The sequence below is a fragment of the Chaetodon trifascialis genome, chromosome 15, assembly GCF_039877785.1.
Source record: "Chaetodon trifascialis isolate fChaTrf1 chromosome 15, fChaTrf1.hap1, whole genome shotgun sequence".
Taxonomy (NCBI): Eukaryota; Metazoa; Chordata; class Actinopteri; order Chaetodontiformes; family Chaetodontidae; genus Chaetodon; species Chaetodon trifascialis.
The window spans coordinates 8,382,085-8,409,207 of record NC_092070.1 but is presented as its reverse complement, the minus strand read 5'-3'; the positions used below and the strand labels follow the sequence as shown (position 1 = coordinate 8,409,207).

At 45.8% G+C, this 27,123-nt stretch overlaps 3 protein-coding genes across 6 annotated transcripts; all 3 read right to left on the bottom strand.

Annotated features, from left to right (window-relative positions):
• Positions 1 to 3,583: 3,583 nt before the first annotated feature.
• Positions 3,584 to 5,732, bottom strand: nol12 (nucleolar protein 12). Of its 2 annotated transcripts, none has more exons than XM_070980436.1 (6): positions 5,572 to 5,732; positions 4,973 to 5,078; positions 4,810 to 4,858; positions 4,539 to 4,690; positions 4,316 to 4,410; positions 3,584 to 4,080 (listed from the first exon to the last, which is right to left on the bottom strand). In XM_070980436.1, exons 1-6 carry the CDS (start codon positions 5,679 to 5,681, stop codon positions 3,885 to 3,887), a joined length of 708 nt encoding a protein of 235 aa, XP_070836537.1. In that variant the 5' UTR covers positions 5,682 to 5,732; the 3' UTR covers positions 3,584 to 3,884. The 2 variants fall into 2 exon arrangements, with proteins under 2 accessions (XP_070836537.1, XP_070836538.1); XM_070980437.1 differs by having other exon boundaries at positions 4,539 to 4,684; positions 5,572 to 5,717.
• Positions 5,733 to 6,427: 695 nt separating this feature from the next.
• Positions 6,428 to 22,688, bottom strand: srebf2 (sterol regulatory element binding transcription factor 2). 3 transcript variants are annotated; one of them, XM_070980416.1, is made up of 20 exons: positions 22,378 to 22,688; positions 17,766 to 18,151; positions 17,018 to 17,207; positions 16,718 to 16,878; positions 16,424 to 16,576; positions 16,016 to 16,297; positions 15,795 to 15,909; positions 15,568 to 15,719; positions 14,962 to 15,166; positions 14,681 to 14,856; positions 14,035 to 14,284; positions 13,698 to 13,867; positions 13,352 to 13,523; positions 12,530 to 12,647; positions 12,316 to 12,425; positions 11,626 to 11,758; positions 11,193 to 11,364; positions 10,363 to 10,539; positions 9,678 to 9,789; positions 6,428 to 9,389 (listed from the first exon to the last, which is right to left on the bottom strand). In XM_070980416.1, the coding sequence occupies exons 1-20, from the start codon at positions 22,466 to 22,468 to the stop codon at positions 9,172 to 9,174; spliced, it is 3,543 nt and encodes a 1,180-aa protein (XP_070836517.1). In that variant the 5' UTR covers positions 22,469 to 22,688; the 3' UTR covers positions 6,428 to 9,171. The 3 variants fall into 3 exon arrangements, with proteins under 3 accessions (XP_070836517.1, XP_070836518.1, XP_070836519.1); XM_070980417.1 differs by having other exon boundaries at positions 17,018 to 17,204; XM_070980418.1 differs by having other exon boundaries at positions 6,434 to 9,386.
• A 574-nt stretch (positions 22,689 to 23,262) lies between these two features.
• On the bottom strand, positions 23,263 to 27,026 carry LOC139343034 (uncharacterized). Its single transcript, XM_070980420.1, has 2 exons — positions 26,871 to 27,026; positions 23,263 to 26,324 (listed from the first exon to the last, which is right to left on the bottom strand). Exons 1-2 carry the CDS (start codon positions 26,890 to 26,892, stop codon positions 24,328 to 24,330), a joined length of 2,019 nt encoding a protein of 672 aa, XP_070836521.1. The 5' UTR covers positions 26,893 to 27,026; the 3' UTR covers positions 23,263 to 24,327.
• Positions 27,027 to 27,123: the final 97 nt, after the last annotated feature.

Genomic DNA, 27,123 nt, shown 5'->3' with positions numbered 1-27,123 from the left:
TGATACTGTTTCTCTTTCTCTTTACTCTGCTTCTAATCCTGCATCTTCTCCAGCTCCTCATCTGACAGGAAATGAATGAAATAAGTCACACACAGAGCAATATACAAGGTCAGCTTTCACACACCGGATCGACTGCTGAAATTGTCTCTGCTCCGAGCTTCGTCCATCCAAGACCGAGGGTTGGGCCGATGGGGTGGAGGGTCGAGCCGGGTCATGCCGAGTTTGGTGGAACGGCGACGGATGGGCAGGTATTCGTCCTCCGCGCTGATGGAGCCGCTGAACTCTAGATAGTCACTGTGGTCTCGACAGCTACATGGAAGAGGAGATGGGAGGAGAATGACGAGAGTAGAGGTGAGAGATTGGGAGTGTGGAGGGCAAGTGGAGAAAAGTAGAAGGCCAAAGATGGAAATCAGTCTAATATGAATTTCATATAGTTATCATACAAGTGCATCATGCAGCATGAATGTTAGAACGTGACGATGCAGACCAGTAAGACTCAAAATATATGACTACAGACCACAGTAGTTGCCAGAGTTTTTAAATGATTATACAGTCCTGTGGTGACAATCTAGTTCACAAAAACACTTAAATTATACATTAAAGTCTATAATTCCACCTGCACTAGCTCTCCTAAATGACTTATTATCACCAGCCAGTACACCTACCTGTCAGTGCTGTCGTCGTCGTCACCGTCGCAGATATAAAGCTCGCAGTCGGGGCTCAGGATGCACAAAGAGCTCTCCTGATAACCCACACGGCCTCCATTGACATCACAGCAGCTGCTCACCACTGACAGACCATCAGAATCCTCCTGATAGGATGACAAGGTAAGACACGGGCCAATCACATCGTCGCAGCAAACTCCATCTCTCCGCAGGTCCCAGAGGAAGACTGTATTTCTAAGGCAATGCTTACCAAAATGTCAGTATGAAACCACTGACAGATGACAGCACTTTCAGCATGCAGAGTAAGGGAGCACATACAGTACAAAGTAAATCCTAGATGTGTCTGTCTGGCTTCATGTCCTCCAGCAGAGGGTTCGTGTCTGTCCCCTCTGTCCTCCCTGACACACGCAGTCTGCTGTTCGATTAGGGTTACACCTGTGTAATTCGACCTGGCTCGCGGCTTTTCCTCATTAACATTTCATCACTTTTTTCTTGACATAAAGCCTTCTCTGGTCTCAAAAAGAATCCAAAACTGTCTGTAAATGTCAGACGTTGGCACTGATCCCTTCAACCTGCGGGGAAACTACAGGTTAGAGATTAAAAATTATGGTGACACAGTTCAATGTATACAATGGACTGAAACAAATCACTGCCATGAGGTAACTGTGGTTATATCACAAAAGCAAGAAAAAGCAGGAAAAATTAGAGTTGTCAGAGTTTTAATACTGTATGGAGTGATTCCCATCCTGTCTGTACATTATCCTTCTGTCTACTATTACCAGTGATTCCCAGTAGGGCAGTAAGTGATCCAGCCTCGTTAATTTATAATGGAAGGCACTGCTTCCACCCTGCTCCTCTCCTCCTTCACTCTCATTCTCCATCTCTGACCTTTTCTTAATTTACTCGCAGGCAGTAAACACTCATACATGACCTCATGAACTGTTTTTCATTGTCTGCCTTTAACCAGTAGGCCCTTTGTGATTCCACCCACACTGATTTTTGGGTCAAGTGAGAAGATCTTTTGTCTAAGAAAAGGCCAACTTAAATTGACCCTTTTCTATTCGAAAGTATTTCATGGCACTTTGTGCATCGTTGCTGCTTAAAGTGGAGTCGAGCAGCACAGCAGTACCTCACTCTGTTTCCTTTGACTTCACATCTGACCTCAGTGTCTTTCTGACTTCACCTGTGACATCCAATGTGCTCACCTTTTCTTCAGGTCCAGCTAATCCCGTCACTCAGCATTTATTCTTCTCCTGTTCCCATCTCTGCCCCGTTACCTAGCTGCCCCATTCATCTCCCTCCCTCTTCCTCTCTGGTCCTCTCTTCTTTCTTACCTTGCTGCTGGTGTCTCTTTCCTCTGCCTGGGATGGGATGGGTGTTAAAAACAATCCTTTGCCTGATCCAATCCCAGCATCAGTCCTGGTTTTAGCCCCGGTTTCGGTCTCTGCTGTGGATTTCTGCTGTGGAGCTGCCTCAGCGCTCGCCCCTGCGCCGGCGTGCAGGTGCCTCTGGCGCAGGCAGTCGTGGCAGCGGGAGGGGTCAAAGATGTTGGGCTGGAACTTGGGGCAGACGGGCTCATCGCCAGAGAGGGGCATGGTGAGTGCGGAGGGGGAACCTGCACGATCATCGCATCCCGCAGAGAAAACTGGGAAACAACAGCAGGGCGAGGAGTGGCATCACAATGACACATACAGCAAACAGTAATAACACAAGTAACCCCTCTGTGTCAACACATCTTGCACTTATGAAATCAACTATAACACTGTTATGTGCTGATGCAAAGAGAACTGTTGAATGAAATATTTTCCAAACTTAAAGAGCCTCTTACAAAAGTGCGAGATGAAATAAGAAAGAGCAAACCGATAACAGTCTTCCTGACAATAAAACCACCCTATATGCAGCTCAGTCTGCCTGTGACACTGCACTACTGGAGAGGTGTAAGGACAGGAAAGCAGCTCACAATGAACAAATAAGAGGATCTGTTATTTCATGGGTCACGCAAGATCTATAGCGGAACTGTTAAGGTAGGTGATAACTAAACACACTAGAGGACAGTGAAACACAATCCAGTCAGAGCGCTGTCAAAGCTCCCCTCAGAGCAGCATTACAACCAAACACAAGGCACATGCACTGCAATTGAACAGCTTTTACAGGCACCACAGCCTCTAATAATGAACGAGCCTATTAAGACAGTCACAAGTAGGACAGTGAAAATGGTAGAAAGAAATTTGTGATGACTTTGATATAAAAATGATAAAGTTGATGAGCACTACCTGATTAGAGAAGCTCTGGCTGTCAGCTCCACTCTGTATGTCATCAGGAGTCCGAGGATAAACTGCCCACCAGACCCCCATCAGGCACATGCCTCCTCTTCTCCATGCTCTCTGTCCTCCCGAGTTGCCAGGCTCTCAAATCAATCCGATTGGCTCTTCTGACAATGAGTGAAACTGAAGCATCCACGACGGCCATGACGGCTCTCGGTTGACACAGCGAGAGACCCTGAAGCTCGCACGGACCCGGAGCCAACATGGAGCCAGTGGCCTGCCGGTTGCTCCATTGAGCGGTTGTATTAAATATCATGGGCTTTAGAAAGCGAAATGAAACGCTCATGCTAGTGACAGCTGGCACACGCTGGCTCAGGTTAACGTAAATAAATAAACACTGCTGAGGTGGGGGTTTAACATACATTAGAACCACTGGAAGTGCAGTGTAAGGTTCTCCAATAAGGTTCTGTAAGAGACACAGTGGCTGCTTCTCCTTTAGATGACACACAGGTAATACTGAGCTGTGGGGAAACAGAGCTAAGGGTTGATTTCCTGATGTTCTCCTGAGGATGTTGACAACAGTGTCAGGTTTCCTATTAAACAATGGCAAGAGAAAAAAATTCCACACGGAGCACACAGACAGTTAGAGGCTGCATCATCAGATCATGGATTCACAAGATTAATCTTTTATTTCATGAAAACTTAGGTAAATATAGAACAGCTTGTACATGTTTCAGAAGTAACACCACAAAAACAGTTTCGCTTTGAAAGATACAAAAGTACACGTTTGAGCACAAGATCTGAGCGATGTCATGAAAGGCAGTCTGACAGCACGTCCTGCTGAAACACAGGAGCAGAAATACTAGAAATAATAGTCCAGTTTGTTCAGCTGTGGGACTTGCACACAAGTCTCTTCAAAGCTGGAACCCTACAGTATAATTTCCTGCGCACTCTTTCAGTCCTGACAATGCACCCTTTTCCCAGTGTTTCGCCGTCTCTGCCACTTGCTGGTCTTCCCGCCTCTGTTTTTACCCTCCGTGGCACCGCGTCTCTTGTCTGTGCGACTGCCTCGTCCTCGCCGGCCTTCCTGCTTCCCTTTCCTCTTCTGCTTGCTGGTGAAAGCGTTGAGCGACGCAGTTAAGGAGCGGATCCTGTAGCAGCAGGGGAGAGAAAAAAAAAGAAAAGAAATGCAGCTGGACTGAGAGGGGCTGGAGGATGACAGGAAGACAGACTGAAGGAATGTCATCAGCCATTTAGCTTATAAAAAGGTCAAAAATAACATCAAGTTGTCAGAACCCAAAGTGATGTCTGAGTACAAGCCAAAGCATCAAAAGTATTGAATTTATGACCAAAAAAACATAGAGATCTCCATGATGAGCAGCTCACTTTTTGTTGACGATCGGGTTCCCAGCTTTTCTTGGCATCGCCATTTTTTCCTCCTCTTCCTCCCTCTGTTCTTCATCCTCGGCCTCCCCATTAACCTTGAAAACAAAGATTCTTGTGTTAACTGAGTTTTATTGGCATCAGTATCATTATTGTTCAATAATTTAAGTATCACTCACTTCATCAAGATGAAGAAAATGATGACTCCAGGCTTTAAATGTGCTACCTGATTAGCTGCAGGTCCAAGGCGGTGAGCCACTGTTAGGTCAAGATCACTGATGGTTGTCACGGTGACGGTGTGGTTGGGGTGATCGTACTGCACAGACTCTGTTGTGCTGGTTATAGCTTCTTCCAGATCATCATCATCTTCAGCTGCCTCTGAGAGATGGGATCACATGAGGAAAACAAGCAAACAAACAAACAAAACAATAAGCACAGATTCTCAAGCGCTACAAATCAGTGAGATGACCAGCGACATTCTTCCAATTTGAACTCACCAAGGGCTTCGGTCCTCTCTTTCAGCATCTTTATGTATTCCTTATGCCTCTGAAAGCAGACACAGAGCAAAACACTCGAGGGTGTACTACTACTACTAACACAGTTCAATTTGTGTCGACGTGAAACAGATTTGAACTCTTCACTCTTTCACTGTACACTTACTTCTTCTCTGACTCTGGTCTGCTCTTCCTTGATTTTCTTCTGAATTTCTGCTACCGCTGCTTTCCTCCTTTCTACCTTTCGCTTGTGGAAACCAGTTAAATACTCCCTGACAGGGCAGAAGAGGAAGAAACTTAAGAAACCAGTCTCTGCAGGTGTATGGTATAAAGGATATACAACTACTTTAATAAAACCATGTACATCGTTTTGTATATTAATGACAAATAATTTCAATCAATCATCAAACTTGTCTAGGTACATTTTAGAAAAGATAGAAAGACAGTAAGTGAGTCGCTGAGCACAACACTATAATGTTTCAAAGCTTCAGGTTTTACAGGCGAGAATGTGGGTACTTAACTACCATCCTTTGCTTTCAGCACTGTGAAGTTTCTTTTTATACTTTACATACTATATAGCCCGGTTTGGTTTTGTACTAAACAACCCACACAACACATATTCTGGATAACGTTAGAACAATTTGATAACAAAAATACATGGTGAAAGCTAATGCTAGCCTGATATTGAAGTTGGTCTGTGGAGGCTAACGCTAAGATGCTAGCTAACATCAACAACATGTTAAAAAAAGCAGCAGATAAACTTACTGTCTGTCTTTGTCGTCAAACGTAATGATACATTTGTTTTCTCTCTTCTTGGATCCTGGTTTAAATTTAGCCTTACTGGACACATTGTTGTGCTTTTTTGTATTTTTCATGTTGTACACGTGAGTTTGCCCGACACTACTTCCGGCTTTTTTATGAGCACGTCATTTAGATGTGTCCGACTCGAAACACCTACATAATGGAACTTTCCGCACCCTCTAAACATTGAGGACAACATTATGACTGTCGGTTCAGACAGATGTCCGGACTGCGCAGTGAGTAATCACATCTGAATTAAAATGAATACCCTTGTTTTAAGAGGTGCTATTGCTACTATAACTGCAGGATCCACATACTGTCTTCAACCGCATTATCTGTTGATAGCATTTGATATCAAGCCACTTTATCTCATTTGAGACATTACTTAGACTGAATGAGGTTACACACTCTGTTTTTGTTCATCATGATATGACACCTGCCTGTCGACATCATTGCATTTATTTGATATTTTCTAATTTGGTGCTTGCACTGTCCTGATCCCTCTGACACCTTTGTGGTGATCAGCTGTTTTCCACTCCCTCCATAGCAGGAACTCATTTAATATCCAGGCGTGTCACCCTGTGAATTCCTGAAAGTGTTTCATTTAGTATGAGGTGTCCAGTGTTCATCACTCAGCCACACAGACGGTGTGAAAGAGGGAACCAGCAAACTTCACACAGCCATCATTATCAGATTCAACACTGGCATTCACACTTGGCCAACATCCACGTCATGAAACATGAAAGTGGTGCTCTCTCTTTCCTTCCATTCCAGTGCTTGTATATATACTGTACCACTGAAAGATCTCAAACACACCAACCACTGTCATATATTTTTTTTTATTATAAAAACAAACATCAAAATGAACAAAGAAATTCAGACAATAAAACACATCAAGGGGAAAGACAAAAAAGAAAAATAATTGTAACATACATCTAATGACAGCAAAAACTCCGGCCTGCCGATGGCTGACTGAGGATTGCTTTCGTCTTTGCACACTTTCACCAATCAGGAAAGATAATCTAAACTGATTTAAGATTTTCAAGACTGTTAGGTTGCTAACTTACATCTTGGGTTGGCCTGGAGGACAGTTCTGGAAATTTCCAATCACATACATGTTTGCTTGTACTTTAAAAACAGCAGAGAAATTACAGTGTGCACCAAAGAAAGAGTTTCTAAAATACCAAGCTAGCTAATTGTTTAAATGCAGGCTTTACTTCTTCAATAAAACAAACAACACCTATTAGAGATTCTCCTGACAGTTTCTGACCCTAGGCTGCTTTTATTGATAAAAAAAATAATAACAATGAATGTGGAACTGCTCCCTTCCCCACAAAAAAAGCATTTATATTAATATTACATCACATAACCATTAAATAATCTGAAACAGGAATGACAGAAGTGCTGTATGATGAATAAGTCGTTACAAATAAAAAGCAAATTGGACAAACATTTCACAAAGCTTCAACTCCTCGATCATTCCAAATACGATGAAACATAATAAAATTCATTTTTACATAACATCAAGGCCGTTTTGCTTGAGAGCTTTACATCAGAGATGGACATTAACCTCCAAGAAATGTCCTCAGTTTCACTAAGATGTACCTTAAAGTGATACACCACCCAACATCTTTTCAGCGTCTGGCACTCACTGCCTGTCCGAGGATGGGCAGCAGGAACTTTGACCGATGTTTTCATACTTTTCTTCTGCTGTGAAAACCAATGTAAATTCAATCCGACCACCACCGCTGGCCACAGCAAAAAAAGAGTTGTGGTGGAGCATTACTTTAAGGGCGAGGCAGCTGACCTCGCTCTCCTGGTCAGAGCATCAGACCATCAGATCCAGACTGACAGGAAACCAGTCCGAGCCACCTCTGACATGTTGTGATGCTTTCCTTATGTGTGTCTTCTCTCAAGCAGTGGGTAAGGACTTCCTGTTTACTCTACTTCTGCTTATCTGCCTATGTACAACCTATATACAGTCACATTGTGAGCTTGTATGCAATTATATATCCATCTGTGTGTGTTCATGTGTGTGTGTGTGTGTAGGCAGGCATTTTCAAAAAAACGGCCCATGATTGGCTGCTTCCCTCTGCTATTTTGACATTCCCCGAATCCAATCATTTTTCCCTATTTCTTGTGAGCCTGTCAGCAGTGGCGGTCTGTCGTTCTTGCAGTTTCTGCAACATCAAGTCAAATTGCTGAAGTACTGAACAGCTGCATCCTGAAGTCTAAATGAAGCAGCCAAGCAAGGTTTCATTAGCATGATGCTGCGCTGGACTGAAGCACCACTTCAAATCACAGACAGTATAATCAGTGGACGGAGCTTCGGGGTCTGAAAAGTGAAACCAACGCAGAGGTGCCGTAAACCTGCGTTTTCTCTAATAGCCAGCAGGGGGCCACTGGTTGCAATAAGAAGTCCAATCCTATACAAGTCTATGAGAAAATGACCCTTCCTCTCACGGATTCATTAATCTCAGTAAACTGTTTCCTAAAAGGTTTATAGTCTCAATTAATAGTTTCAAGTGTTCCTTAACACAGCATGATGCTGATTTGTACATTTTGGGGCCATTTAAAGTGAAACAGGCAGTACGCTTTCGGGTGTGGCTACCTTGAGACTTGCAGGACAAGCAATGTGTATCCTCTCCAGCTCCACCCTCTTGTCTAAATATGGTCACTTCTGGCTCTAAAAAACCTTCAAAACGGCTGTCGGCGGTAATGCCACAGTGGCTCCGTCCACTTCTTCTACACAGTCTATGCTTCAAATGGTCACTTGATTCAAATTAAGGTTAAGTAAGTGTCCTATTTGCTCCACAGTACAATTCTGGCATTGTACAGTGTATGAGGTAGATAAGAAGAGACACTACTCTGCACTGTAGGCTTAAAAGCAAGCTAGTCTGTCTGTCTGTCTGCATCCTACAGCACAGGCATGCTTAACAGACCGCAGACATCTATTCATGAATAGTCTGAAGCCCTTAATTGAGGCTTGCAATTTCAATGAGATATTGTTTAGTTATTGTAGCACTCACATTGCTGCGGGTCAATAATGATTGTACAGCTTGATATCCTGCAGCTAATCAATGCACTGCTGCATTGCATTCATTTAAACAGCTATTAGATAATGGTCCCTTTTCCCTTTGGGCCCTATCAAACCTGATTTTCCTCGTTGTTTTGTAGCTTTGTTTAAAATGAGGCAGTTAGCCAGTAGGGTACCATTAATGTCCAGAAGGGGGCATGATTGTGCTGCAACAATGAAACTAGGCATCAAAGGAGTGAAGGTGCAGCCTGCAGGTGTTTCAGCTGCAGCGTGGACATAGGGCTTAGGTGTAGCTGTGACAGTAAAAATCAGCTGTCTGTGTGTGAGAAAAGTGTCAATTTGAAGAAGAGTCTTTATATTCATGGTTGCATGAGAGGATGAGTGACATTTATACATGTTGTTGGTGGGTGAGTAGCCTGGTTTACATCTTTCTATGTATGACAGCGAATTACTGAGCTCATTGTTTCGTTGCACTGACAGTAGCCCTAATCTGTATGTGTTCTAGCATTGCTCATGTGTGCAGGCATTCAGGAGGCGGCGATGGTCGTGCCACCGCTGAGGCGGAGCAGGATCTGCTGACAGTCCTGCAGGGACCGCCGGTCTCCCACCCGCTCCAGGGTGCGCTTGGCCTCGGCCAGCAGGCGGGCACGGTGGCCGGGTGGGGTTAGAAGAGGCATGGGCAGGTGACGGCAGGCCAGCAGGATGGCGTGAGCCCTCTCCCTCTCGCCCAGGACGCACTCACCTTCTGACAGCAGCAGGGGGGAGGAGGAAAAGGAGAAAAATGCGGATTAGTATCCACTGCCTTCCGGTATGTGTGTGCGCATCTTTACATGTGTGTGAATACAGTGTCATGTTGTCCTCTAGGACTGTCTCAAGTAGGTTTTTCTATTTTGCCATTAATAGTTAGGATTAAGAACAACCGCAGGGGAACTGGCCCTGAGCCAGCAGTCAAGGTGAACTTCCACTCTGAGTTTGAGCGTGTATGGTGTCTGCACCTAAATCAGTGTGTAAAAATGAGTTCAGTCTCGCTAACCGGCTGTGTAGGCGCCGTGTGTCCTGCGCCTGAGGTTGTGCTCCAGCAGCTGGTGTGTCCTTGTGGGACTGGCTCCAGCCATCAGCCTCACTGTGGTCTCATGAAGAAACACCTGCAGGAAAAAGAACGCGCACACATCAGAGCCACAAGTATTGCCATCATCAAGCCGTTTGTGAAAAACCTTTAGAGTACACGACATATTCTACCTTCCATACTGTACTAAGCGCCTCACAGCACCATCAGTGACTATTTCTCCATCCCTGATCTCACGACAGAACCTCTTAAAATGATGCAGTTCATGTGGTTCATAGACTCTTGCGCAAGTCAAAACATAACAAATGATCACCGACTGCTGTGAGAGCAGTAGTGGTTAAAGACCCCCTGGCAACAGGAATGACTCCCCCAGTAAATCTTGCAAGACTGATGATATGTTAAACTGCGGTGAGACTTCTGCAGCTGCCAACGATGGGCGAGGACTCCATTTTCAAGGCTAATACAGTAAATGTATTATTGTCATGAACGAGATTAGCAGGTCCCAGATGATTTACAGGCTTATTATCAGTTAACACATGAACCATTCATTCATTCAGACACCTTACATAGTATAGAAAATGATGTAGTTCTGAACCCCACTGATTGTAACTTATTGCAGGTTCCTCAACATATCTGATTTTGATCTAGTCACCTTGTGTTGCGCCTGCCTGTAGCACTGTGTGAGCTTTCTGAGCGCGCTGAGGTCCCTCTGGAAACCAGCCAACTGGGATCCAGGGGCCGGGCCAGGTTCTCCATTACTGCTCCCTCCCCGCTGCCATAAACTGGTCCTCAAGGTCAGCAGAAGGTCACACACCAGGAGCTCAACCCCCTTGGAAGAGAAAGACGACAAAGTGCATTTACAAATGATGGATTATTTGTTATTATACAGTACGGTTGATTTATGTTTTGATGCATTTGAGGCCCAAGATGTGACTCAACTATGCCATTACAGCCGCAACCCTTCATCGCCCACCGATCACCATCGTTCCTTCACCCTGCACCTTGCCCAGCATGCACGCCACAAATGAAAAAAGGCGACGACAGGAAATTCAGCGCCGTGTAATGTGAAGTGGTGGGGTGTGTAGCGGGTGCGTGCAGATCGGGGAGGCCTCTGTACTGCACTGCAGACACATTGCACTCGGCTTCAGGATAATGCAATGCAACTACAATGCACCACAGCCACCTCCTGCCACCCACACTGCGCACACACACACACACGCACGCACACGTACAGCCCCACGTCAGCCTGCCCTGACCCCAACTGAGCATGCACTGTGTGTGTGTCAACTTTGTGAAAGATCAGCAGAAGGCAGGGTGTTGTTGTCTTTATAAGTGTGTGTGTGTGTGTGTGTGTGTGTGTGTGTGTGTGTGTGTGTGTGTGTGTGTGTGTGTGTGTGTGTGTGCAAGACAGCATGTGTGCAGCAGATTTTAAGAGATGATCATGCTGGTGTGTAGAGCGTTGAGGGATTCTTTGCACACTACCTTGTTCAGCCAGTTCCCAGACTGGGCGAGGGGCACTGAGATGCTGGATCGCAGGTAGCTGCTGGCTCTGTCGCAGTGGGACAGGCAGGCTATGGCTCCTTCTCCCTTCAGAGGGGAGAGACTCATCTGAACTGCCTTGCAAAGCAGCAGCACAGCCTTGGGCAGAGGATGGCTGAAACAGAGAGGCGAAGGATGGTGAGGACGGTTACTGTGGTTTCTTCAGGGCTGAAATGTCACCCTTATTTTTAACGAATCAATGCAGAGGTGGTCAGCGTGCCCAGGCATTGGTTTACTTTTTGGAAAAAGATGTTTTGGGGAGATTTGATTCCCTGCAGGACAAAAGAGACAAAGCAGCCGGTGTTGCCTTCTGCTCATCTTGAAGCTTGTGTTTTGTCACATTCAGACGAACTGAAACAAGTTGCCCTTCACTTACTCAAGAGTGTGCAGAGCTCTCGGCATCCGTTCTGCTTCTGCCAACAGTGACCTCACTGCGACGTCATCGCCCTGCAGCCAATGGACGGCAGCCTTCAGGACCAAAGCCCACCACCGACTCACAGGGTCTCCCACTGGCAGGACGAAGAGAGGGACATTTTGTAGAAGGAAAAAAACAAACTACGAGAGCCTAAGTGGGCTGTTGGGGGGTTTGTTTTGGCTGTAAAAAACGTTTTCTAGTAAAGCTTTAATTGTCAGATGAGAGATGACGCGATGGTTAAGATCTCTGTCTTTTTGCCTCTATTATGTGTCTGCATTAAAAGCTGTGTGATGATAGAACGCGCTTTGTGTGCAACATGGCTAAGTGTAAGCACAAGAATTGATTAAGACTTTAGTTAATTAACATCGCCTGAACAGATCATTGATGTCTTCACATCTATTGTAGGTCAATTATTACCGCAATCAATGACTGCAAAAGCTATCTGTGAAAATCCAATAAAAAGTTAGTCCCAGAAGTTAAACTGCTTGTCAGCGTACAGCAAATGGAACAAAGAAAGTCCATTCATATTGCCAGTAATGACTCAGGCGGCTAACTGGTTAATCCACACTGAAGAAAAAAGTTCAATATCTTCCCCGAACAAACATCCGAAGTGATTCATTCCTTTTTTTGATCTCATCGTGCTATTCATACCTGGTGTGGTGGTGTGATTGGGAGGAGTTGAGAAGGGAGGAAGAGGGGAGGGAGAGTCTTCTGTACAGCTGTTTAATAACTGGAGGAACTCCAGGGCACTGGAAAATTCCCTGAATGAGAGACCGACCAGAGAAAGAGAAAGGGGACGATAAGAGATCCACAATCAATAGCTCATATCAAACTGTGGGAAGCTTTGCTGGCGCCATTTCCTTACCCAGAGTCGTTCTTGCGTTTGCCTGCTTCAGAGTCGCTCTGCGGCTGGATCAGCGTGTGAACAGCTCTCTCTAGAAGCTTCCTGCAGAAGCTGCGGTGTAGCTGGGCGATGGGGTCCACTGGAGGAGGAGCAAGAGGGAAACAACTGAATAAACTACATGTTGGCATTTGTAGATAAGGAAAAGACAAACTGAAATGATCAATTAATGCATTCAGTAAAAAGCTGTTAAACATTTGCAAGTTGATCCATTTTTATGCACCTGAATTGAACCACATTATTCTTGGTATATTACGCTCAATCCAGTGCAACAAAGAGCTCAAGCCAAGCCAGCCAACATGATTCAGCGTTATCTGCATCCTCATTTTCTGCTGCTTATCTGGGGCCATGCCTTGGTGGCCGCAGGCTAGACAGCACAGTCCAGACGTCCCTCTCCCTAGCAGCATTTTCCAGCTCCTCCTGGAGGATCCTGAGGCATTCCCAAACCGGATGATGCACAGTGAAATCTCTCCAGCATGTTCTGGGTCTGCCTCCTGTTCTCCTACCAGTTGGATGCGCCCGGAAAACCTCCAAAGGGAGTCACCAAGGAGGCATCCTGATTGGATATGCGAACCACTCCAACTGGCTTCTTTGGACACGATGGAGCAGTAGCTCAGCCCTGAGCTCCCTCCGGATATCTGGGCTCCTCACCCTGAGGCGGAGCCCAGCTTCCATACAGAGGACACTCAATTTGGCCGCTTGTATGCATCACCTCACTGTTTTGGTCACTACCCAAAGCTCATGAGTACAACACAGTATGGGCCAACTCGTCTATTTCTCACATACCTGGGTCTCTCTGAGAAGTGTACACCCCGTCCGTACTCTCAGACTTCACTGACCAATCGCAGCTCAGGAAGAACTGCCTACCCAATGGGGTGAAGAGCCAGCGCAGGCAGTCAGGGATCGGCTTGGTCTCTGATTGGTTGGCCACACTCTCTGCACAGCTCAACAGATAACCCTGCGAGACGGATAAAGAAGAAAAGATGCTGATGCCACCTCAAGTATATGAGTATCACTGAAATGAGGTCATCTCCTCTGTGCACGTCTGTTGTGATGTTTTATGAGACAAACTGGATAAATATTCAAACACAGGGTGACCACAGACAGATGATGGACTATGTGAGGGACTTACAGGTAGAAAGGAGAGGTGGTGACCCAGTATGGTGCGCAGGGCTGTTGCTGCAGTGACATAGATCTGGGTGAGCTGAGCAGGAGCCATCTTGCCTTGGGCGCTCTCGCTGAGGTTGACAGCGCTCAGAGACAGAGACAAAGCCCACAGGCTGCTGCGCTGAGGCAGCTTTCCTGCAGAGGGAGCAGACACTGTGTTTGAAGCTTCATACTATATCAGAGTGCGAGTGAGGTGAAAAATTGATTTGTTGTCATGAATATAACATGCCTGTGGAGTCACTTATCTAAACATTGTGTATTTTTGCTGCCTGGGTGCTGCATCGGCTGTTCTCAACATTCACCTGTGAGCTGTAGCTGGCTCAGTCGGTGATAAACCAGAGCTGCGTCTCTCGCACTGGTCCTAGCCTCCTCTCCCTCATGCTTTCCTCCGACCTGGTGAACCAGCCAGCCCAGAGGTGTTGGACGATGCAAGAAGTAGCGGATCACATTCCAGGACAGCGAGCAGACCAGGTCCAGACTGGTTGAGGGAAGAGCTCTAGTCAAGATGGACAGGCAGGTCTCTAAACTGGCCATTGCTGCTGTGTAATCTCCCTGCAGGAGACAAGACAAACGGTAAACAAATTGGCATGCAGCGAAGACTGACAGGAAAAGACTGGAGGGGGGCATGTGATGAAGGTCACGACTTAGATCTGAACACGATTGGAATAAACACTAAAAATAAATCCAGGCAGGGAACAGGCAGTCTAAACTGACACATCAAAATGGTGAGAATCAAAGCAAACTGGGTGAGGTGCTCTTAAATAAGTGAAACATCAAACCCAGAGAAAAGAATAACTGGAGCCAATGCTGACAAAGACACATGAAACATGAGGCGTGTGCAGTGTGATCGTTTCTTCTCTATATTTGGAACTGCTACCTCACTCATTCTTGAGAAAAAATGTTCTGCAATGGAAAAGACAAACATATACTTGTATAAGATCTACTCACCCTGTTGAGATGTAGGTCGGCTTGTTTGCGGTGCCTCCAGAACGACACCGATTTGGGCGAGTGAAGGGGTGTGACGGGCTCCCACAGGTAGAGCACCCTCACACAGCCCCACACCGCTCCGACCCCGCTCAGCACCCACACCATCACCCATGGCAACAGGCACCGCAGCCAGGATGCTGGAGGATGGGAGGAAACAAAAAACAGGTCAGGTCATGGCATTACATTCAATAAGGACTTCTTCTCATGAGACGCTGATAAACAGAGGGATCAGGCCTGCTTACCAAAGTCCTGGGTGTGACTTGGGTACCAGACCAGTGTTCTAGATGGCCCGTGGCTCGCAGAAAAACTGGGGTTCCCAGAGGTCTCAGAGCCCAGCAAAGATGGCAGCGGGTTTAGGGACAGGCAGAAGAAGGTCAGGGCGCAGAGTAGCAGTCGAGAACGATCCATCACTCCAACTGAGGAGGGAGAATCTGGCTCACTCTTCATCTGAGAGACGGCAAGAGAGACAGAAAACAATGAATGAACACGCACGCAACAAAAATTCTGTCAATTATTGAACTTGCATCATAAACCGTTTATAGCATGGTATGGCAACACTGCATTTAATAACAGGCACATAGTTACGGTCATGCTATCAAAGTCAATTTGAACTTTGATTATAATTTGAGAGATAGAGAGAGCCACAGACAGACAAACATTGAGTAAAATCACAAGGAAATGTGTGTAGGTATTAGCTTGTGAGAAAACGATCATTCACAAACCAGAAAATCTAAATAAATAAGATCAGAATTATTTCTAAATCACCTCACGCATCTTCAAAACAAAAGCCTTCTAGATGTTTGCTGGGAACCATTCACAATATGTGTGATCCTGTCTTTGAGTGTTACCTGCTCGTGATCCAGTAAGGGGCTGCCAGGCTCTGAGTCCACACAGTAAGGAGAGAACTGGGGAGGGGAACCAGAACCAGAGTCCGAGGCTGGAGGTGACATCATCACTATTTCCTGTTTAAGCTCCACATCCTCAGGCAGCGTCACAGGCTCTGAGACAGAGAGAGAGACTTGAGTTGCTGCAGGTCACGCTCTGCTTAGAACAGTCAGTGATATAAAACACTTACTGTTCTTCTGGTTGGCCATCTTAAGGGCCAAGTTCTCCTGCCGCAGTTTGTGGTTGACCTGTTGCAGGTACTTGATGTAGTCAATGGCCTTCCTCAGCACTCCTGACTTGTGCATCTGGGAAGAGTGACATGAGGGACAACATGAGAGGATCCAATTTCTGTCAAGCTCACGAGCCCACACTTAAACACAGACACAATGTATGACATTAAAACACACTAACCTTCGCGTCATTGCCCATGACCAGATCTCTGAGCTCCACGATCTTGTCGTTGATGGAGGACCGATACCTCTTCTCGATGATGTTGTGTGTCGTCCTCCTCTCGCCCTCCTTCACCACTCCTCCCGGGCCCACTCCTCCTCCCATCATTTGGTTTTGCTCCACACTTGATCTGGCTCCGTTTGCACAGTGGGACGAGCCTGGCTGTAGCTGTTTGATTGGCAGCTTGTCTCCCCCTCCCATCATAACTGGGACGGTGGTCAGGATGTTGCTGCTCATCAGCGTCTGGGGACAGATATCAGTCGCAGCACATAAGTTTCAGTGTGAATTATTGATAGCAAGTGAAACCATAATTGTGACTATGATTAACAACCAAATAGTAATATAAAATCTCTGATGGTAGCTGTGTACCGGGACTTGGAGAGCAGTGTTCTGGATGGGTGCGGCCAAGGTTGTGATCCCCGTGGGGCTCTGCATGGTAGACAGCACCTGTGTCCCGTCTGGTTTGAGTGTTGTCAGAACCAGTGAGTCGGTCTTGAGAATCTGAGGCTGCTGCACCAGAACCTGATGGGAAGACAGCCACGGGTCAATGTGAGGCTGTTCTATAGCTAATATAGCTGATCATCTTGCCATTTTGACTCATTTTGTGACAGTAAAAACTGCGAATACTCCTCCAACAGTCCTGACAACAGCGGTCTTCCTTACCGGCACTTGCTGCACCTGCTGTTGCACCGTGTGGACTGCGGTGGGCGCTGTGGAGAGAGTCTGGATGGTCTGACCGGTCGGGGTCAGAACACGCTGGTGCTGAATGGTCACTGGTTGGAGCTGTGGTGATGTCACAATGCTCTGCACTTGTGGTTGGAGGACTGGGAATGGGAGACAAGGCGATGGATGATTTGTTAGTCAAATCTAAAATACGCTGCAGATTAAACCACATCACTGCAACAGTAGCATGTTCCCTTTAAATGACAGGATAATGTACAGTAGGATCTTTTCTCTAGTCACCTTGGAAACCAGGAGCAGGGCTCTGGTGGCAGATGACAGGGTTGTGGATCAAGCGTCCGCCGTTGGATGCAATCATCACAGTTTGGGGCGCCTGGGTCTGGATGGGCAGAGGTGTCTGGGTGTGGGTCTGAACCAGGGTGTGGACTGGGAAACTCTGAGTCTGCATGGGGATCCCCTGGGTGTGCACCTGCTTTTAAGTTAAAAAACAAGAGTTTTTTTCCCAAAAGATTATTGAAGTTTGATGCAACATGAGACCGTTTCTGTATTTTTTGATGCACTGTTTCAGGAAAAGCGTATTTTCACTCAAGACAATAAACTTTATGTGTAGGGCTGACTGCAGTTTTGCTGAGACGGGCATTGCTGTTTGTAGGGATGCTGAGCTGGACATTATATTTTATGGTCTGCCAGTACTCTGCATTTACTCTCCTGTCAGCAGAAGCACTTTTAGTGTGGATGGCACAAAAACAGCAAATGAATCCACACTGTCTCCAACAGACAAAACAGCTAGAGAGGCAGGCACCTTGAAAACATCCTTGGACTCAAGACTACAGTAGTCCATCACTGCAGCAGTTATAGAGTCCTTTCAGACCCATGCAACGATCCAAAACTTTTACAGCTTCACCTTGAATACAGTTTTCAATAAGCTGCATGACAGCGCAACTTGTAAAACAGGTGGTAGAAGGAGTAAAACTTGGGTAATTACCCAGAACACAGGATTTGTGTGAAAATGGTGTCAGATAGTTGATACCTGGATGGCGGGCTGGCCAGTCTGTTGGGGCTGAGGCTGGATGGGCTGGACCACCTGCGGCCGCGGCTGAAGGAGTGGTGGACTGCGGGTCACCTGCTGCTGCCCTGATGACGCGGTGGTGGGGGAGGGGGTCTGGGCAGGAGTGAGAGGAGGGGTGAGGGGTAGAGACTGGGGAGATAGTGTCTGGGTTGCGGAAAGGCTAACGTTGGAGCTCTGGTAGCCAGCAGGGGTTGGTGTTTGGGGAGTTGGGGGTGGTTGAGGGGTTTGAATGGCAGGTCGTGGGGTGGTACTGGCACCACCATTCTGTATAGAGCCTGCTGAGGTCATCTGGTCTTCAAACAAATCTGGGAAGTCCCCCACCTGGTTGCTGACAAACTGCAGCATCTCTGAGGAGACGGAGAAACAGAATGGACATTACAGCAAGTCTGGATTTGACTGAGAAAGCAAAGGAAGCTTTTGGGACAGATCTGCCATTGATTCAATTCTACAAAACATGAAAAAAGACTTAACACAGCATGTGAGGTATAAGTCGACTACTAACATCAAGAACATCAAGAAACTTGTATAAGTAGAGATTTGTTTTACTTAGATTATAGTATCACTTAGGAGGAGTTATGTGTCACCAAAAGCAGAAGGTGAATAATGTGGTGACGCCTGTAGATCAACGTATTGCGACATGATCTAAATCCCATAACTGGCAGTGACAATTACTCCACTACCTTCAAGCTCAGACCTTGGCTGCACCCAATATTACAGTACCAGGAGGTAATAATCTATGTTTTTTTCCTCAAATGTCCTTGACAGAGAGGTCTTTGGCTGAAACTAAACACACGCTGGTAAGGTCACCCCGCTGCAGATTCGGCTTCGATGTGTGAATGCTGTTATCTGCTAACAGATAAGACGAGAGAAGCCCGGATAATTTGATGGACTGGCCTTGAAATGGCACATGCACACACAGAGAGAGCTACTGCTCTGGTCATAAATCAGTGCCCGGATTGCAGAGCAAGACCTTCAAATAGTTAGCCTTGAAAATGTGTGTAATAAGACAATAGGAGCGGGGGGAAAAAGGTCATAGATAAACAATCCAGCAGCACTGAGAGACCTGATGGATGGACGGCAATATGAAGATAGTGCATGCCCTCATATTGTTCAACACTGGTGTTAAATAATGTTCAAAACAACAGAAAATGGCAATGCAATAAATGGTTCCTTACATACAGATAATTATGGATATATAGTCAAACTCGCCAATCCCCCGTTTGGTGTGAACACCTTTTATCCACAGTAAGTTCTTGACAGCTGTGCGAGGACAGCACAGGCTTGTGGTCCATCACTGTGGAAAACACCATGTTTTTCATGGTCCCACAGGACTTTGGAACTTCAAGACTTCTGACAACAGCCTGACCGGGTGCATGTGGTGGAAGCTGCCCTGGATGATATACATCACTGGTAGGGCATGTGAGTTCAGCCATCAGGGTCAATGAAGTGTCAATGAACAGGGCCTGCAACCTTAAACTACAACAGGGTGAGAGCAGACAAATCCAACAGACCTCAGAGTGCATTCATCCACTGCTTCAGAGGGACATGAAGTCAAAGCTGACCCCCACTGATGAGTGCATTCATAATATTCTGAGCACTAGCACCGAGAGTCAGAGACAATAGACGTCCCACAGTCATCAGATCTGAACAGCTCGGTTACAGTCTAGTGACGTCAAGTGCAAGTTAATGATGACTTTGCCTTGCTTTAAATGTGATGTTATTCTGTGGCATCAGGATGACTGACTACATTTGTCATTTAATTCCTTGAGGCAAGGAAGTTCGAGTTCCACTCTGTAATAAAGAATTATACAAACTAGTCCACATGGCGTCAGTCATAGTGCAGTAACACATGCTTTCATAAAGCTGATGAATTTTGTCATTGCTTATTTTTTATCTCTCATCTTTGCCTAAAATTGACTAGAATTCTGAAATAAACAAATATGCTTTACATCTCAGACCATAATTAAATGAAATGAAATAAACGTCTCCAAGTTTAGTTGATTGAATTAACTTATGTGCTGCAGCATATATTGGACTTTGGTTGTCACTGTAACATCAAACTTTACAATGAACACAACACATAAGGGCTTGGAAACCAGAAAAGATGAACGCAACTTTCAACAGCTGCCAACTTCATGTCTCTGACTGCCTGTCATCACTTGCTGCATTTCAATATATAGTATAAACACTAAAGGCGCTTTTATATGCATATAAAGCTTTCTTTGTTTTAAAGTGACACAATGTCATGACTATAAGAAGGGATTTGATTGAGGGCCACAGAATACAAGTATCTTATGACTGTGCTTATGGCTGCATGTGTGACTTCTGTTGACAGAGAGGTCAGCAATACTACAGGGACATAAACAGTAACAGTACTCCCGAATTGTGCTTGTAAACAATGTTCATACAGGCAAAATCAATAAAGGTTCTGGCTGACAATATGCAGAATCGTCCCTTAAGTAACAGCCCTGTTTGAATGTAGTACAGTCTCAGATACACAACACCAGGAACACGAACTGGCCTTTCTGCAGAGGAGCTTTCACCAGCCCGCCCTTCACATATCACATGTACTACACATGCACACATTATGCGGGCAGACACTCTAGACCATGCACTCGTACACCTCCATGGGGGGACAGACTGTTGTTGACAGACAGGACAAAGCAGCTCTGAGGCCCCAGAGCTTCAGACAAGCTGACACAAAGGCTAAATCCATCAAAGGGGGACAGTTTCCTAGGCTAGCTCTGCGCAGAGAAAACAGCTTATATAACCAGATTCGCACTTGCTAAGAGAATAATTGGAAGAAGACGAATGTTCAAGATGAATATAGGGTCAAGTGCTTGAGCCCTTACAGGGGCCTCTAAGATCCTACACCAAGTGCAACACACATGGGCTCGTCTGGAGAACAAAGGTTAAATATCTTTGAGAGTCTACAGTAAAGCGGCCGCTGCGTGCAAAGAGCGAGTGAAAGAGGCAGTGGTGATTTTAAATGGGTCTAATAAACACATGAACTCTCAAACGCATCATCAGTTGGAGCCTAAGATTTCTATAACAGGTCGATTTTTGTGTTGCTGGTTGCACTGCCTGATGTGGAAATGGTATTAGCCCATAAACTGTGGACTAAAGAGAGACTGAATGAAGCACAACTGAAGTGTGGGCTGTCTTTGCTGCAGCCCTCCTGTGAATTCATCAGTCAGCCCAGTTGTCATTTCTCTCTCTCTCACACTCACAATCTGTACATTCCTCTCTTTTGACACGATGATTAAGTGGGATTACATAACTGTGGCTGGGGTTGTGCTGTCTCCTCATTCTGCCCAAAGGCCGGCTTTGAAAAGAGAATGAACGCCAGACACCAAAGGCAGGTGCAGATTCAGAAAGCCTGTGTGCAGCGTGGTCAAAGTTGGCCTTTTGTTGACTTGTCTTGTTAAGTACAGTACTGCTGGAGGCCCATGACTATTATAAACCCATTGCCCACCATGGCCAGTAGATGAACAGATAAGGATTCGTCTTGGACTGTCAGACATCACACAAACACACACGCACACACACACACACACACACACACACACACACACACACACACACACACACACACACACACACACACAGCTCCATCAGTGCAGTCTGGTGACTTAGCCTTCAGTAAAATTCCACCCAAATGGAAATCTGGTGACTCTGCGCTGGCCGGCATTACACCAAAATCCCCATCCTTTCACTGTGTGCCAAAGGGCGAAACTTGTTTTGACAAGAGGGAGATTGGATCAGGGATGCTGTTTGCTCACTGAAAACAGAGATGTTGTCAACAGAGATGTTGTCTCACTAACTTTGCTCTGCAATTCTGCAGAATTGGCCCGGAGAGGACGCTGAAAACAGAGGAAATGCTTTCTTCATTTAATTTTAGAAAATATCTCGACTGTCTACAGTCTAAAAAACAATTTCTAATCTGTTCATCTTTTGGTTTACAGGAGTCATGCCAAGCCAAGCTTGATGAGCAAGTTTCACTCTTGTGTCTCCCTTCACTGACCACATACACACCTGCCTGATAAATGTTACCCACGTCTGCTACATGGAAAATAACACTCTGCCGGTAAATTCACTGTCTCACTTTTCCACTGAAGCTTGGCTCTTTATCGAGACACAGCACTGGAATCAATACCGACAACACAATAAACAAAAGCCTAAAATGTGATTCCAATGCACAAATTATGGATGGACTGAAAGGGCGGCGTGACAAAAGGTGATATGCATATTTGCAATGTGTTAACTTAGTGCGGAATAAACGGACCTGACCTGGGTAAACAACAGGCACATTAGAAAGGCCTATCGTGACGCTTGCTAAGATGTTAGGAACAAAAATATCGCTTTCCCTCTTCACACCACGTGTATCTTGAATAGTTTGAACAGTAAACTTTGTGCCTTGTTAAGCCCCTCACATCGATCAGGGGCAGACCCCCTGAGCTCCTTCCGTTCAGCAGGACGAGCGTCTCGCGGAGCTGTCAGCCTGAACGGAAACAGGCCTACGCGAACTTAGCAAACAACACTGAACACAGTTAGCAGGGACACAGCCACTTACCGTCGATGTCTCCCAGGGTGAATTCGTCCCCTAACTCCGCTAAACTCGGGTCCATGTTCTCCATGGAGGAGATATACTCTCCGCTGTCCATCCTGTCTGGCAGTACCTCGCCTCCCCGGCTGTCACCGGAGGGTCGCAGGAGAAAGGAAACAATATCCTCTATCCGTTCGGCAACGCCTACAAGACACTTATCTGATAGTGGAGATTACTCATTTACGAAACGACCATAAAACAACGCCAGGGCCTCAAGAGAGGCGCACTTTTACATCGATAAACTCATTCACGTCGGTTTATTCTTAAGACGACGCCATCTTGTGTTACGCTCATTACGTCATTCACAAACAGAGTCTGTGGCACAAAGCGGGCTTTGATTGGCTCAAACCTCGCTGTTGTTGTCATGAGACCAGTCATCATCGTCCAATGACAAGTTCGTATTTACCGTGGTCTGATAGTACGTCAACCATCAGAAGCTTATGTGTGATTTGAATAAACCGCGCCCCCTACCTTCATGAAGAACAGGGAACCTCTTTCGGCCAATCGGCACCTCAGGAAGAATGGTTAAAAATAAAGGTATATAGAAATAAAATCTGTTAAGTACTGCCGACATATTTATTCCAATGATATGCATGTTCCTGTTATTATGTAATACCTCTGACATTGTGATAAGTATGTGTCCCTTGTTGCAGATGAAATGTTTTGTGAATTTCACTTCCTTCTGTGCACTGGAGGAATTAATGATTTTCAAGACTTTCATGCGTGCAGATAGAATACATAAAGATTATCAGGTCCTTTGTGAAAAAGCAGCGACAGCGCCATAAAAATACTCCATAGAAAATCATGTTTTATGTATGTGCTTTTTAATATACTCAAGTTTTAATACAATAATACACATAAAATGAGATAGAAGTTTAATTATTAATGGCATATGTGTACATGATTAAGGTCTTACAAAATATACTCCAGCATGTAAAACTGTATTTCAGAAAATGTGCATGTGCTAATTTTTTTGAATAAAATGAAATGGCACAGTCCAGGCACTGGCAGAAAAGATAACAAGAGAAGACAAGAAATGAGGCCAACATATTAGTCATGAAAGAATACTGTCTTTTTTTTTGGTTTATTTCACAGCAATAAACTTAACATATTAATGGAACTCTTGATACATTTACAGCAATTGAAAACAGGTGGTACTGGTTGGCCAAAACCAGTGTTAATACAGTTCATAACCTCAAAACAGTGTTAGAGGATGTAAAAAGGGATGTGAAACATTGCTATGCAACAACCCTCTGTCATATGTCTGTAAAAAAACACTTTCAATTTTGAAGTACTTTTTAAATACTTCACTCGTTTTGTTCATTTTCACACATATAAATAAGATTAACTACATTAATCTCAATCAACCCAGCAAACACTGAAGCGCATTTCTTTGTCACCGTTAAGTGCTGTGATCCTTCTTTAGAAAGGGCTTAAGAAAAACAAATGTATTCATATAAAGGCTCTATTTTAATAAGATGTGTATGAAGATACTATGTCTGCTTCCAACCAGCTGCAGGATGAGTCACAACCTCATAAAAACTGATTTAGATCAAAATGTCTTTGAAAAACAAAGGTATAATAAGAGTGTGTACCTGCTCTCTTTTATTAGTCATCCTGCATACGATTGCAAATATCGCTGAACTAATTCACCAGCCTCAAACAGTTCCAATCAACATTTGCAGTTTCAATTTCTGCTTTCATTTATCTATTGCAATTTGTGATTACTTGTTCATATTGATATTGTTTGATTATAACATTGTTCTGGCTTCTAGCTGCACATATTTGGTGGTTTGCATTTCCAGGCTAATATCAGTTATGTCTCACTGAAGGATGCTACTGTGGAATTCAGTGCTTCTTCAGGAGGCTACGGAAAATATGAATATGATCTCATTGGTCATGATCTTAAAGCTGTATTTACTTGTTCCAGTGGATCTCATAAGACTTCTTCTCTGAGTAATTGGCTTCTGTTGTTCCTGTGCCACATCTGACTTTTTCCTTTACCACCTTCACTACTAGACCACCAGCCAGAGCAATACCTGCTGCAGCCTTGCCTATCTCAGCCACTGCATTCAAGATCCGTGTTGTTGCCGCCACAGTGCCCCAGGGGTCTGACACCCTGCTGGCCACACTGGGCCCAGTCAACCCATACACAGCACAAGGAGAGCCAGCAGCCACTGAGACATTCGCAGCCATCTCCTGAGCTACGGCTGCTCCTGCTGCAGCACACTGGGGAGCCCCAGGACTTGCAGCTGCACTTCCCACAGCAGCCACTGCATGCTGCCCTGCTGCTGAGGCTACACCTGCTGCCCCTGCTGATGCACTTTCAGTCCCACTCAGAGCTGTTGTGCTGAAAGCTGCTCCCTCCAGAGCTGCACCTAAAGCAGCACCAGCTCCCATGGTGCCTCCCACACCTGCTGCCACCCCCACAGCGGAGGCCCCTATGATGCTAACTTGCCCAAGGGCATCCAGAGCACCCTCCCCTGGACTGGCAGCCTCAGCACCAGCAAGGGCTCCAACAGAACCACCCAAAACTCCACCTGTAGCTGCCCCCAGGGCCACTGCAGTTTTCCCAGATGCTGCAGCCACTATGGCCCCCACAGCCTTCCCAACACTTGTGCCTCCCGCTACAGACATCCCAGCAAACTGACCTGCAGCAAAGCCAACTGAGTTCCCCACAAGAGATGCCCCAGCTGCAGCTGCTAAAGGAGCAGCTGCCCCAAACACTGCCCCCACAGCCATGCCTGTGGCTCCAGCAGCCACCAGGATCTTAACTCTCTCCAGCACCTTATCAGAGAGCGCTGCCTTCCTCCTCATGCAAATCAAGGATGAACTGAGAGACTGCCGCCTGCTCACGGCCCTGCTGCAGCCTCTGCGCCTGCCTCTGAACTGGTCCCTACATTGTTCAACTCTGTCCCTCAGGAGGCTGAATGTGCTGCCTGTGCTCTCCTCCGTCCATCTCTCCACCCTAAAATCCTTTTCACTACCTCTCTCCAATTCCCTCCTCCTGACCCCTTGTGATCCTCTATCAGTGCTCTCTGCTCTGTCGCACTCCAAGTCACACTTCCTTCGTTTTGCAAGTTGAGCCTGTTCTTCCATTCTGCCATTGTTTCCCCCTTGCTCTTCCCCCTCTGCTTGCCCTCGCTCCATCAACATCCTTTTCTGCTCCTCCCTGATGGCAGCCTCTGCTTCTAAAAACATTGCATTGGTATAAAACCCTTTGTTAGTCTGCCTCACCATCTTCTCTACCTTCATTAAGAGTTGTTTAACCTGTGCTGAGTTACTGGGGTCTTTGTTGTTGAGTACATGGTACCTGCCCCCACACCTGTCAATCAAAGCCTTGAGCCCAGCAGGGGCAGTCTCCCCCAGGTACTCTTCAATTGCTGTGCCCTCCAGGTCATCACCCCTGGTAAAAAGAACCACCGTGTGGTGACGGACAGCATCCTCCCCAAATATCTTTGTCAACTCGCAGGCAGCCTGGTTTTCATTGTCTGTGTATCGCCCTATTGGCACCGCCAGGAGAAAAGCATGTGGCCCAGGGGCAGAGAGAGACACACATTTGGCTATCTCTGCATGAATCTGCTCCATACTGAGACGAGTGTCCCCAAACCCTGGCATGTCAACCACCGTGACTCTCCTCATCCTGCTCTGTGTGACAGTCTGGCCATCCTCCTCAGCATCCTCTTCCTCAGCAAGCTCAGTGCTCCCAAGCTGGCAAATCTCGGTGACAGAGCTGGCACTGATCTGTGACACAAACTGCCTTCGACCCAAGATGGTGTTTCCAGACGCACTCTTGCCAGACCCAGTTTTTCCAATGAGGACCAGCCTGAGTTCCTCACTCCATCTGGTTTCAGATTCGTCTCCCTCTTTCTCACCCTCCATGTGGACAGGCTCCCTCTTCTCTACCTCATCCCCTGATGGAAACACCACAAAATGAAAACTTTCAGAGAATACTGACATTTCGCATTGATCATTTCACTGCAAACACATAGTGTAACATAAACCATGGCATCACTCATTTATTTATAGACAGCAATCAAGACTTCTATTGTCTTCACTGATTGTTGCTAATGAAGAATAGAGGAGTAGAAAAGCCGAGTGTTTGTCCGGAATATTGTGGACAGAAACAAAACATCACAGCTGAAAAGGTTAGCTACCGTTACATAACGTTGCTCTGTGGGTGAGCTGAGGGAAAAGCTAGCATTACCCACTAGACAACTTGATGCTGCCAACTCAAATCCAACCCAATAATGACCAACACGAAAGTAAAGAGCAGATATCAAATGTGGAGATCAAGTTTTAATCCCAAATGTAACTCCTGCTTATTAGCTAGCAAATTTGAGCAAACATTGTCTGCCAACAGCTACAGCTAACTAACTGCGCATTAGCAAGCTATCTTTAGCAAGTTGCTAATTTATGCTGAAATTAGCAACTATCACGACATGAAGAAACGACTTTACCTGAGTCCACGTTATGAGACATCTTTCAGTCTTCGTGAAAGAGGTCGTTTCTTCTCTGCGTTCAAGCTTTCGTTTTCATCTTCTGAATGTAGCTAAAAGCTACATGTTGGGTCGAGCTCAAAGTCTCTTCAGCACAAACAAAAACATTGGACTTTGTGTAAAGTCTGGTGGCCGCGCGCCCTCTGTCGGCTGCTCTGCACAACAAGGCGTGCGGCTCGCGCGCGTTCACACACACGCACGCAAACACACTGTG